General features: G+C 48.0%; 1 protein-coding gene across 2 annotated transcripts in view; it reads left to right on the top strand.

Moving 5' to 3' along the window:
- RASGRP2 (RAS guanyl releasing protein 2) overlaps positions 1–12,380 on the top strand; it is a 47,999-nt gene that overhangs the window by 20,545 nt on the left and 15,074 nt on the right. For both annotated transcript variants that reach the window (XM_048514370.1, XM_048514380.1), the window contains exons 8-12: positions 1,237–1,353; positions 1,771–2,052; positions 4,715–4,792; positions 6,514–6,636; positions 9,929–10,044. In XM_048514370.1, coding sequence (XP_048370327.1) covers positions 1,237–1,353; positions 1,771–2,052; positions 4,715–4,792; positions 6,514–6,636; positions 9,929–10,044 — 716 coding nt within the window. The remainder of the gene's footprint in view (positions 1–1,236; positions 1,354–1,770; positions 2,053–4,714; positions 4,793–6,513; positions 6,637–9,928; positions 10,045–12,380) is intronic.

Here is a 12,380-nt window from a genome sequence, read left to right as displayed (position 1 = left end):
GTGCTCTTTAACTTATTCATAAATGACCTGGAAGTAGGGGTGGGTAGTGTGGTGGCCAAGTTTGCAGATGATACCAAATTATGTAGGGTGGTAAGAACCACAAAGGATTGCGAAGAGCTCCAAGCGGACCTTGATAAATTAGGTGAGTGGGCTCAGAAATGGCAAATGCAGTTCAATGTAGCAAAATGCAAAGTGATGCACATAGGGGCAAAAAATCCAAACTTCACATACACGCTACAGGGGTCCAGTGCTATCAGTCACAGTCCAGGAAGGGGATTCCGGACACTTAGTTGATAGTTCCATGGGAATGTCAACTCAATGCATGGCAGCTGTGAAAAAGGCAAACTCCATGCTGGGGATAATTAGGAAAGGAGTTGATAATAAAACTGCAAGGATTGTCATGCCCTTATATAAAGCAGTGAATTCGACCGCACTTGGAATTACTGTGTTCAGTTCTGGTGCCACATCTCAAAAAAGGATATCGAAGAGATAGAAAAAGTGCAGAGAGAGAGGTGCGAGGATGATTGGAAGGATTGGAGCACCTTCCTTATGAGGAGAGGCTGCAGCTTTTTGGGACTCTTTAGTTTGGAGAGGAGACGTCTGAGGGGGGATATGATTGGAAGTCTATAAAATTATGCATGGGGTAGAAAATGTTGACAGAGAGAAATTTTTCTCTCTTTTCTCACAATACTAGAACCAGGGGCATTCATTGAAAATGCTGGGGAAAGAGTGGGACTAATAAAGGAAACACTTCTTCATAGCAGTGTGATTGGTGTTTGGAATATGCTGCCACAGGAGGTGGTGATGGCCACTAACCTGGATAGCTTTAAAAAGGGCTTGGACAGATTTATGGAGGAGAAGTCAATCTATGGCTACCAATCTTGATCCTCCTTGAGCTCAGATTGCAAATGCCTTAGCAGACCAGGTGCTCAGGAGCAGCAGCAGCAGCAGAAGGCCATTGCTTTCACATCCTGCATGTGAGCTCCCAAAGGCACCTGGTGGGCCACTGCGAGTAGCAGAATGCTGGACTAGATGGACTCTGGTCTGATCCAGCAGGCTAGTTCTTATGTTCTTATGTTCTTATTTCTGACCCAAGGGGTTTTCTGCCTTAAATTTTTTGAAACTAAGTGGCTGAACTGACCATACTTCCTCCCCTCCCCTGCCCATCCCCGTTTTGCCTTTCTCCTTCTCCACTACTATACCATTTGTCTTGCTTGTCTATCTGTCCATGCTCAGAGACTGCTACAGCTGCAGAATTTCAACACCCTGATGGCAGTGGTGGGCGGTTTGAGTCACAGCTCCATTTCCCGGCTCAAGGAGACACACAGTTTTGTGAGCCCAGAGACCACTAAGGTAGGTTGATGGGTGGGTGTTGGCTGAAGTCACAGGGCTGTGTCACGTGGGCTGGAGAAATGCAGAGAGGAAAAATAGCAGCACAGCATTGGAGTTAAGCTCACTGCATGGAGAGATTTCCCAGAACCCCAAAACCCTGCTCCCTAATTGGTTTAAATCCTTTTCCACCACCATGGCTATCTCTCTGCATATCACATTTAGTACAGAGGTTTACTGCCAGATACTAGCTGTTGTATAAGAATCAAAGCAAGTTTCTAGCCCTCATGGGAAATTTGCTGTCCTCCCTATAGGTAAGGCGGCTTCTTTGCTGACTTTTGTGTCTTTCTTTTAAATGCACTTCTTCAAGTGTGGGTCAGACTCTTTGCCTCCAGGAGGGCCTTTCCTTTTTGCTGACTTCTCTTTCTTGGCAACTTTTAGGTATGGGAATCACTCACTGAATTGCTAACGTCAGTGGGGAACTACAGCCGTTACCGGCGGTGCTTTGCAGAGTGTGTGGGCTTCAAGTTCCCCATCCTGGGAGTCCATCTCAAGGACCTGGTGGCTGTGCATGTGGCTCTCCCTGACTGGCTGGATCGTTCCCACACCTGCCTCAATGGCAACAAGATGCAGCAGCTGTTCAGTATCCTGAGTGACCTAGCCATGGTCCAGAGTATCCGGCCCCCCTTTGAAGCCAATCCTGACCTCCTCAATTTGCTCATGGTGAGATTCCCCACAAACTGCATGACCCACATCTCTTTTGGTATCTTCTCCCCACATGTAGCTAAAAAATTGTGTCACATTGCCTGTGATCCTTACTAAGTCATTGGTCGAACTGTTTGTGATGTCATAGAATGTCTGTCATAGAGTGTCAATAAACACTCCAACTGTTGAAGGGTAAGATGCTGACAGTGCAGTTTCTATGGAGAAAGGAATAGTCAATCGTTTGGGTAAAAAGCCAGGGGGAAGATGGGCAGGGAGTGGCAATAGACAGGCGTTTAGGATTCTGGGTCTTTAGGCTAGTCAGGCTAGATTTTGATAGAAACACCTTTTTCCCAAGGCGGTAGGATGGGGGAGTTTCGATCTTTATGGAATTTCCAGTGGAAGGGAATTTGATGGTTGGGGGGAAGTGAGAACACACACCTGTGTTCTTTTCCTGTCCAAACTTGGTACAAAGATGGAAGAAGCAAAGATGAAAGGTGAGATGCGAAGATGGATTAAAAAAGAATCCTTCCAGACCTCTGTGGGTCAAAACACTAGAGCCAGAGTCCCCTACCTTTTTGAGCCTTCAGGCACACTTGGAATTCTGACGTGGCGTGATGGGCGCAGCCGCAAAACAACTTCCATAGGAGGCAGAGCCAGCCACAAAATGATTACCACAGCTTATCTTCAGTCACACAGGGTAGATCCTTGTGCTGCGGTGGCAGCTGCTGCCAGAGCAACATTTTGAAAAAATCTACACAGCCATTCAGAAGCCTTGCTGAGCAAAAGCCTTACTAGGCCTCACCCACTTCCTAAAAACATTCTGCCAGCCCCAGAAAAATGTCTGTGAGCATAAAGGCACCCACAGGTGCTGAATCAGGCACTCCTGCACTAGAGCAATGCAGTTGAGAGTGCCCACATCTGCCCCCTAGACTCATTCTCTTACGTCTGCAGTGGGTAGTCCAGAACTGTTTTTGCAAGGATGTTCCTCTGAGAAAGAGGATGGGGGAGAATGGTGAGAACTTCCAGCTTCTGGATTTAATCCTAAAGCAGTGCCTCCAAATCCAAGTGCTCAGAGCACCCCTGGCTGCTCCCCATGAACCTCCCTTCCCTGATACACCAGGCCACTCCAGTTAACCTGTCTCCTTTGCAGCTCCTATCTGCAGAGGCCCCTAGTTCCTTTTCAGGGAAGCCTGCCTCCATCTCCTTTGGATGGACAGCCAGGCAAGAAAAGTTTCCCTGAAGACCCTTCAATGCATGACCAGCGGCCTGACGTACATAGCTTACTCTTCCAGCTGGACTTCTACCGGTGTCTGCCAAGTTGGTTTCAGCAAAGGAGGAGCTAATAATCCTCACCCCTCTGTTTGCACAGGCAGCTGGTACACTTAGGGGGGCTTTGGGGGCTATTCCTGCCCCTGACTGGCCTCTTCTGGCCCTGAGACAGGAGAGTCAAGGGCTCACACACTGTGTGCTCCCTATTCCACCACCGTCTTACTCCTTGATAACAGATCCATTATTGAGAGCTGATGTGTTCAACTAGGGCAGGGGTCTGCAACCTGCAGATCTCCAGATGTTCATAGACTACAAATCCCATCAGCCCCAATTGGCCATGCTAGCAGGGGCTGATGGGAAATATAGTCCATGAACATCTGGAGAGCTGCAGGTTGCAGACCCCTGGACTAGGGACTAGTATGATGGGGGAAATTACCAATTTTAGTTGGGTTCAAAGGAAGGATCCAAATAACTGCTGACAACTGAAGCAGAAACTCCTTTATTGATTGATCATCACTAAGGTGAGTATCTATTCCTAGAAAGTTCAAGATGCTGACAACTTTCCAGGCAAAAGCATAAGCATATAAAGGCAAAATGACAATATGCTCTAGGCAGAACTTTTGCACGTTACAAAACGATAATACCATGCTGAACTGTAACCAATAGAAAAGCAATTTATACTTCCTTCTTGACACACTTTTAAGAATACTACTGCTTTATCTAACTTACTCTGCTAGCGTCAGAAGAATCACCGGCTGCTTTGTTTAAGACAACAGGATATGGAAACTTGCTGGGAAACCCTGGATTCGTTGCAATCCCTCAGCTGAACCTACCTTGCAACGTTTTTGTTATGGGGAAAAGGTGAAAGCGGGGCCAAAGATGCGATAAGCCACTTTGCATCCCAATTAGGGAGGAAATCGGGGTATGAATAAAATAAATAAGCATCTTTTGATTGTAAAAGAACCAGCACTTTTGGGGGAGTGGAGTTGTAGGGGGCCAGTAATAGAGAAGGCTGTTCATTTCAGCCGCCAGTTTGAACTCAACCCCTACTTCAAAGTGTGGGGCTATGGCTCTGTGGCAGAACATCTGCTTGGCATACAGAAAGTTCCAGGTTCAACCTGCATCATCTCCAGTTAAAAATGGATCAAGCAGGTGCCGATGTGAGAGACCCCCTACCTGAAACTCTGGGGAGCCGCTGCCAATCTGACAGCATTGACTTTGATAGAATAAGGATTTGATTCAGTCCACACATTCAGCCTTGTGTGAAAAGATTTGATTCAGTCCACACATTCAGCCTCGTGTGAAAAGATTTGATTCAGTCCACACATTCAGCCTCGTGTGTTCATGTGCCCTGCCTTTCCAGAGGGGCGGGTGTCTTGGCATTCCGTCTAACTTGCATCATTCCCTGCAGGTCTCTCTAGATCAGTATCAGACGGAAGAGGAGATCTACCAACTCTCTCTGCAGCGGGAGCCCCGTAACAAATCCACAGTGAGTGCACAATGCATGCAAGGCCGGTGAGCCCAGGATTCCAGGAAGGAGCCTGACTCAAGGCAGCCGGCCGCTTTCTCTGCTTGGAGCTGGGGATTAGCTGTAGGACATATTCCCGGGCCCAAGAGTGTGGGGAGGAAGAACCCTATACAGAGCTGATTTCCCCTGCCTCTGTCCTCAGCCATATCCCCTTCCTGTGACATGTTCAGGTGCACGTTTCAGGCACCTTTGAGCCCTGACATCTTTCCTTTCAGAAAGAGACCCTGGCTTCCAGTGAACCTGCTGCCTTGTTGAGAGGACAGCATGGCACACGAATTGCAAAATACTTTGACGGCTGAAAGGAATAAAAAGCTGACATTTTTTAACTACTTTGCTGTCTTCAGTGGATGGCTACAATAAACCAGGCTTACCTTTGAGGACTCAAGGCTGTCTGAAAGCTCGTTTCTTTAATCCTAAGTGTGTTGGAAGGTAGCCTATGGTTATTTAATTGCAAGGGAAAGGCACCTTATGCGTGCTCAGAGGCAGTCTCCTCCAGTATGCTCAGAAGGCAATGCCTCTGAGCATGTTCAAAGGCTATTTTCTTTGTCACTCTGGGGCTGAGTTTTGGTTGAAAAATCAGCTGTTGGTCTCCCTCTGTCTTGTGGCTTCCCTCGGCCTGCTTTCCCATCTCTCTACCTGCTCTCTAATTCTACTCTCATGGTTAGCAGGGAAGCCCCCACATTGCCACTTGCAAATGTTCAGAGTGGCAAAGAGAATGCAGGAATCATGGAGGGGACAGACGTACTGTTTCTCACCAGCCTGTTCCAGGCTTCCTCCCTCAGGGCTGCACTTCCTGTTCTCCGAGAACGGTTCTCCGAGAACTGTGGGCTTAGTCACTATCAAGCTGTCCGTCTGGTGGCCTGAGTCTTCCTTGCTTCCCCTCCCCCCCTCCATATTGGTGATGGGGCAGACTTAGAGGAAGTGACTTTTGCCTTACAGGAAGCAAAACGGCTGGGATAGGGAGAACCAGGATGGCACAGTTGCAAAAACACTGGGCGAGAATGGGAAAAGCCAGGTGGAAGGGAAACCACTGGTCAACCCTGAAAGGGTGATGCTGGGTCAAGTCACTGTGTCTCTTCCTAATTTTCCTCATGGGGGTGGGATAAGGTTAAAACACCACTTCGGGGAAAGGTGAGAGACCAGTGTGTTGTAGTGGTTTGAATGTTGGGCTAGGAACTGGGAGACTTAGGCCCCTTCCGCACACGCAAAATAATGCGTTTTCAAACCACTTTCACAACTGTTTGCAAGTGGATTTTGCTATTCCGCACAGCTTCAAAGAGCACTGGAAGCAGTTTGAAAGTGCATTATTCTACATGTGCGGAATGAGCCCCAGCTCTGTCATGGAAGCTTGCAGGAATAACTTTCTACCTCTCTCTTTCTCGGTCTCTCTCACTCACCCACCGAGAGCTTCTCTCTCTCTTTCTCAGCTTAACCTACCCCACAGGACTGTTGTTGTGAGGACAAAAGAGAACCGGGGTGGCGGGGGGGGAACAATGTATACTGCTCTAGGTGCCCACTGGAGAGGAAAACGGGATATAAATGAGCAACAAAGGTGGAATATAAATGTAGTGGGCTTGTGAATAAGGAGGAAGATTCTGTACCAGCCCTTTCCCCACCCCAGAACCAGCTGCTTCTTGCTCCTTCCACCAGCCCCAGGAACTTATTTTGTGTGTCTGTTCCAGCCTTCAAGCCCTACATCTTCCACCCCTCCTCCTCAGCCAGTTGTTATTGAGGAGTGGGCGTCGGTGCCCAAACCCAAGCCGGACCAGGCAATTGTGCGCAAGCATATTGAGAAGATGGTGGAGGTAGGAAGCAGGAAGGAAAAGGGGGCGGGGAGTGCTTTGTGTTGGGTGGGGCCTCGGCAGTGTGAAAATCTGATTGTCTCACCAAAGACATGGTGGACTTGAGATATGAGATTATATGAGAGGCAGCATGGTGTAGTGATTAAGAGTGGTGGACTCTTATCTGGTGAACCAGGTGTATTTCCCCACTCCTCTATGTGAGTGGCAGATTCTTATCTGGTGAATTGGATTTGTTACTCTCCCCCCTCCTACACATGAAGCCTGCTGGGCGACCTTGGGCCAGTCACAGTTCTCTCAGAACTCTCTCAGCTCCACCTACCTCACAAGGTGTCTGTTGTGGGAAGAGGAAGGGAAGGAGTTTGTAAGCTGCTTTGAGACTCCTTATGGTTGAGAAAAACAGGGTATACATCCAAACTCTTCTTCTTACTTCCTGCCAGTTTCTTTAAGTAGCTGCAGTTTGTTGGTATATAGGACTCGTAAGGCCTGGATTCAAATGTCCTCTCTGCCAGCCACTCTCTTACTTGCTTCATGAGCCTGCTGAAAGGGAGAGTAGCCATGTGCGCCACGCTAAGCTCCTTGGAAGAAGGACAGGATGAGAATGTCGTAAATAGTTCCCCCAAACCAGAAATGCTGGCTGGGTTATCCTAGTGCCATGGTGGCGAACCTTTGGCACTCCAGATGTTATGGACTACAATTCCCATCAGCCCCTTCCAGCATGGCCAATTGGCCATGCTGGAAGAGCAATCTGAGTAGCAATCCTGTATCTGGATGCCAAGGTTCTCCTCCTAATGGCTGCCTTAGATGTTCTCTTCCCTACCTACAAAAGCCAGCCAACAACCAAGAGGGTTTGTACTGAGCACCAAAGAAGGTTTTGCAGCAGAACTTTGGAAAGATGGGTTGTGCTGATACCCAGCTGGTAGGAGGTTGTAGGCTGGGCAATTAAAATAAGGGCAGGGGGCAGTGTGGTATGGTGGTCATCACTATATGCTAGGATCTAGGCGGCCCAGGTTCAGATTTCTACTCTCCCATGAAGCTCTCTGGGTGACCTTGTGCCACTCACATTCTCTCCTCTCTCAACCCAGCTGCACCGTATTTGGGGTAAGTCATTAAGTGTTAGTGAATAAAATGGAGGAAGGGGAACAATATGACCATCCTGAAAGAATAGTGGGAGGCAGGAAAGGAAAAAATGTGCTGAAGTCAGTAACTGGGACGGGGCAAGGGAGACTCTAAGGCCTGAAGAGGAAAAGAGAAGTTTGTGATTGAGGCCTCCTCAATCTTGGGTATCTTGGGTAAGGACAGAATGAAGAAAGACCCCATCTTTAGAGTTTGGCAACAATGGGGACCATTGTTTGTCTAGTCTAGCAGTGATAAAGAAATGTTGGTGTAGATGACACTCAAAGGATGGACAGAAAATGACATTTGCCCACCACTGGTTCTTTCCCAATGACTATTGGGATGCGTGCAGTGGTTGGAGCGTTGGCTTAGCACCGTGGTGGTGAACCTCTGGCACTCCAGATGTTATGGACTAAGATTCCCATGCCAGCCTGGCCAAGCATGGCCAAGGTCTGCTGGCATGGGAACAAATCAAGATAGTCCATAACATCTGGAGTGCCAAAGGTTCGCCACCACTGGCTTAGCATCTGGCAGGCCCAGGTTCAAATCGCCGCTCTACCATGGAAGTTAGCTTGGGCCAGTCAGTCTCTCAGCCTCGCCTACCTCATAAGCTTGTTATGAGGATAGAATGGGTAGGGTTGCCAACTCTGGGTTGGAAAATTCCTGGAGGTTTTGGAGGCAGAGCCAGCGGTCAGCCTGGTTTGGAGAGGGCTGGGGTGCCGTCAATTCCACCTGCCATAGCAGCCATTTTGTCCAGGAGAACTAATCTCTGGAACCTGGAGGTCAGTGGTGATTTTGGGAGATCTCCAGCCCCCACCTGGAGGTTGGCAACTGTAACTGGTTGGAGAAGAGCATAATGTTAGCTTCTTTGCGTTCCCATCAGGAAGAAAGGAGGATTCAAATGAAACGAATCACTAACATTCTTGCAACAGGGTGCTTCTCTTACCTTAATCACAGTAATGATGTTTTTTGAGGGGGAGGGGTGTTGCAGCAAAACTGAGCAGGCACATTGCAGCGCCCTTAAAGACACACATTTTTATACTAGGCTGTCCTGGATGAAAGGTGATGCACATGTGCATCTTTAAGGTGCCACCAGACTCCAAAAGAGGGAGTCTTTTTAAAGCCACAAGAGGGTCTGTCTAGTTGCACAAAAGTATCAGCAAATGACGACTGCATTCTTCAAACATAGATACCTGCTCTGACCTGTTCCTTGGAGCTCCCTCCCCACTCCAGGCCTGATTAGGGCTTTTATGGAGTTCGGCATTCAGCCCTGTGGGGCAGGCGGGACTTGCATCCCAGAGCCCCTAGTTCCTGTCATCAGATAAGCAGGCCTGTGGTGCAGAATGCAAAACGTCCCATTTTCCACGGTAGCCAGCGTATCTTGAGCTAGACAATTGGGAGTCTCGTGGCACCTGAACGGTTTTTATACTAGCACATTTTCTTTGGCTGGAGCTCACAAAATCTTACCCTAGAATCAAAACTTGATAATCTTTACAGAGCTGTAGAACTCCTGCTGATTTTACACCGCCCTCTCTGCACAACTCTCCTGAGGTGGTTTCCTTACAAGGGTAAAACAATCCGCAAAGATAAAACAACAGTCACCTCCGCGCCCAGACCATCAAAGCCGGTGGTTTAAAAACAAATCTTTTTTTGAAGCCTCCCATCGCAAACTGCAACCAAATCAAGGAGCAAAATGTGAATAACAGCAGAGAGGGATGCAAACAGGATGTGTAAACAGGGAGGGCAAAAATAAATCCAAACAAGGGGGTGGGTGTCACAACCTTACAGCCAACAAAATTGTAAACTTCAGAAAGAACCGACAAGCCAAAAAAGCTTGTGAGAAGGTTCTTGACCCCAATGTTGGAAGCTGCCCTGAGCCCACAAGGGGAAGGGCGGCCAATAAATATAAATATATCAGGCGCAGCAGCAGCAGAAGGCCACTGCTTTCACATCCTGTACGTGAGCTCCCAAAGGCACCTGGTGGGCCACTGCGAGTAGCAGAGTGCTGGACTAGATGGACTCTGGTCTGATCCAGCAGGCTAGTTCTTATGTTCTTATAATGAAATATAATGAAATAAAATAAAAGGCATTGCTAGGTTGATAAAGATGCCTGCCTGGCTTTGAAAGATTTGTAACCGGGATCTCCCGCTTGCCTCCCCTCCCCAACCACTTTGCCTTTCAGTCTGTCTTCCGGAACTTTGACGTGGATGGAGACGGTCACATTTCACAGGAAGAATTTAAGATCATCAGGAATAATTTTCCATACCTTTGCAAGTTTGGAGACCTGGATGAGAACCAGTGAGTACTGGTCAAGTGTGGGGCTGGGTGGGTTGGGTGGGTGGGGGGGCATCAACTCAAAAGATTCTTGTATTTTCCATTTCTAAAATCTGAGTTAGGGGTGGGGCTCACTGTTCCTGTGACTCTAGAGCCTTTTTAAAAATAGTGTATTCGTTTTCAAATTAAAAAGACATTAAGAGTATAAATAAAGACAGGGCATTTTAGCTGTACCATGATATGCATTTCACACATAATTATCTAGTGCTGGGACTTCTTTCTTTCTCCTCTTACTATATCTACCAGATAACTGGCAAGGGCAGTGCCGTTGAGCACGTGTAGACTGTTTTGCTACCACCAAGAAATCACAAACCTAGGTTAGTTAGCTAGACTGCCTCCCCAAGGGCTGCCCTTCCAGGAGAATTTGGAACCTCAGCAAACCTTAACACTGTTTCCTTCTCCAAATTGCAGAAAATCTACAGTTCTGTCACTAAAGCAATAGAAGAATTATGTGCAGAGAAAAGGTGTTCTGGAGTTGCATATTGCCCCACCCCTTTAAATGAATGCTCCAGCTACTGCTAAGTAAGCACAAGTAGCGTGCTCTAGCAGAAAGACATGGAGTGAAATGTGAAATCTAAGGCTCTTACACTGGACAGTCAGTGGGATGGGTAGGGCTCAGGGGCTGCTGGGTGAATAGTTGAAATGGAAGTGAATGGCAGCAAAGGAACAGGGAGAAAATGTGCAGGAACAAGACAAGGAGGAAGAGGTGGGTTGGTGCATGTATTTTATGTACTGGATTTATAGGCTGCTCTTCCCCATAAGACGGGCTCAAGGCAGTTTATAGCAATTAATACGACAATGCTAACATGGACAGTATGAAATATTGCATTCTAGTCATAGCGCCATAAATCTTGACATTACAGTCAATCAGAGGCAGGAGTGAACTAGCTCTCAAATATAATCAAGAATAAGAACAAAACAAAAAGAAGGAAAGTGGGAGGGGGGGAGGCAGGTAAGGGAAAGGAGGCCAGCCAAGTTACAGCCTTCAACCAAAGGCCTGGCAGAACAGCTCAAACTTACAGACACTATGGGATTACAATAAGTCCCACAGGGCCCAGATCTCATCTGAAAGGAAGTACCTCCAGGTCAAGGCCATAGCTAGGAAAGCCCTCCTTGAGGACAGCTAGACAGTTTTTGGGCAAGGGGAAGGAGCTTTTCCAGGCAGAGCAGGCTGCATGACAGACATCCTGGAAATGGGGATAAACTTGTGCAGAACAGAATGAGGGCACCGAAAAGAATCCAGCTGGAGCCCGAAATGTGAGGGTACAGATAATTTAATGGTGAGAACTAGAATCTTGAAGCTAACACATGAGAAGCGGCAGGTGGAACAACTGGATAGGAAAGGAAGATGAGTTAACCAAAGTCGTTTTGAATCAGCAGGAGACAACTGTTTGAAAGGCTGAGTGTTTACACCCGCGCCACCAAATTCTGCTTTGAAAACCAGATGCCCTCTTGAGTCTGGAATGTTTGTGTGTGCCTTTGCGGGGAGCAAGCTGCATTCCGTCTGGCAGTCTCGAATGCAAAGTCAAAATGTTTTTACGGCTGCGTCCACTGGGAGAGAACCCAGGAGTTCTGGCTCCCAGCCCACCCACCGCTGTGCCTCCTTGCTAGCCTCCTCTCGGAGCTTTAGAGAGAGAACCCCGGAGTCCTGATTTTCCCTCCCAGATATCAAACAGTCACATCACTCCATATTTGGTGGCCTGGTTCTTGACTGATGCAGCAGCTGCTTGGCTCCAGGTTCTTCCGCCTGTGACTGAGTGTGGGGGCATTTCTTATGCAGCTTTGGTGGTTTCCGGTAGCTGCCTCCACCCTTGCGTGCCTGTGGGAGCAGGGAGAGGCTGCGCTTGGCTCCCGTAGCAGTTCAGTCTGCGGCACGTGAGACCACACCTAGTCATTCTCAAGGACCCCAGAGGCCTGACACCTGGTCTTTCTACTCTTGACAAGATTCCTTTCTCGCAGCTAGAGATAGAGGCAGGCTGCTGGTTGCGCTCGTTTTGAAACCTGAACATCCAAATGTTTTCAGTTCTGCTAGATCACAAGCTGCGGTCGCTCATCAGCGAGGGCAATGAACTCTGAATGTGCTCAGAGGCGCCATAAGTCTTGCAACAGATGATAGTTTTGAGAGAGCATAAAAGCATTTGGCATGGCTTCCCTTGCTGTCCTGTGTTTCTTCCCATCCCACTGGTTTTTGCTTCAGGCTTCAGGCTGGAGCGGACGTGAACCAGGCCCAAGTTCTGCTAATGTTTTTATACCCCTCGAAAAGAACCTGCATTTTTCAGAGGGAAGACATTTGAAAGGAA

This window comes from Sphaerodactylus townsendi, linkage group LG01 (assembly GCF_021028975.2).
Source record: "Sphaerodactylus townsendi isolate TG3544 linkage group LG01, MPM_Stown_v2.3, whole genome shotgun sequence".
Lineage (NCBI taxonomy): Eukaryota > Metazoa > Chordata > Lepidosauria > Squamata > Sphaerodactylidae > Sphaerodactylus > Sphaerodactylus townsendi.
Note: the sequence above shows the minus strand (reverse complement) of the source record. Positions and strands in the feature narration are given on the sequence as shown.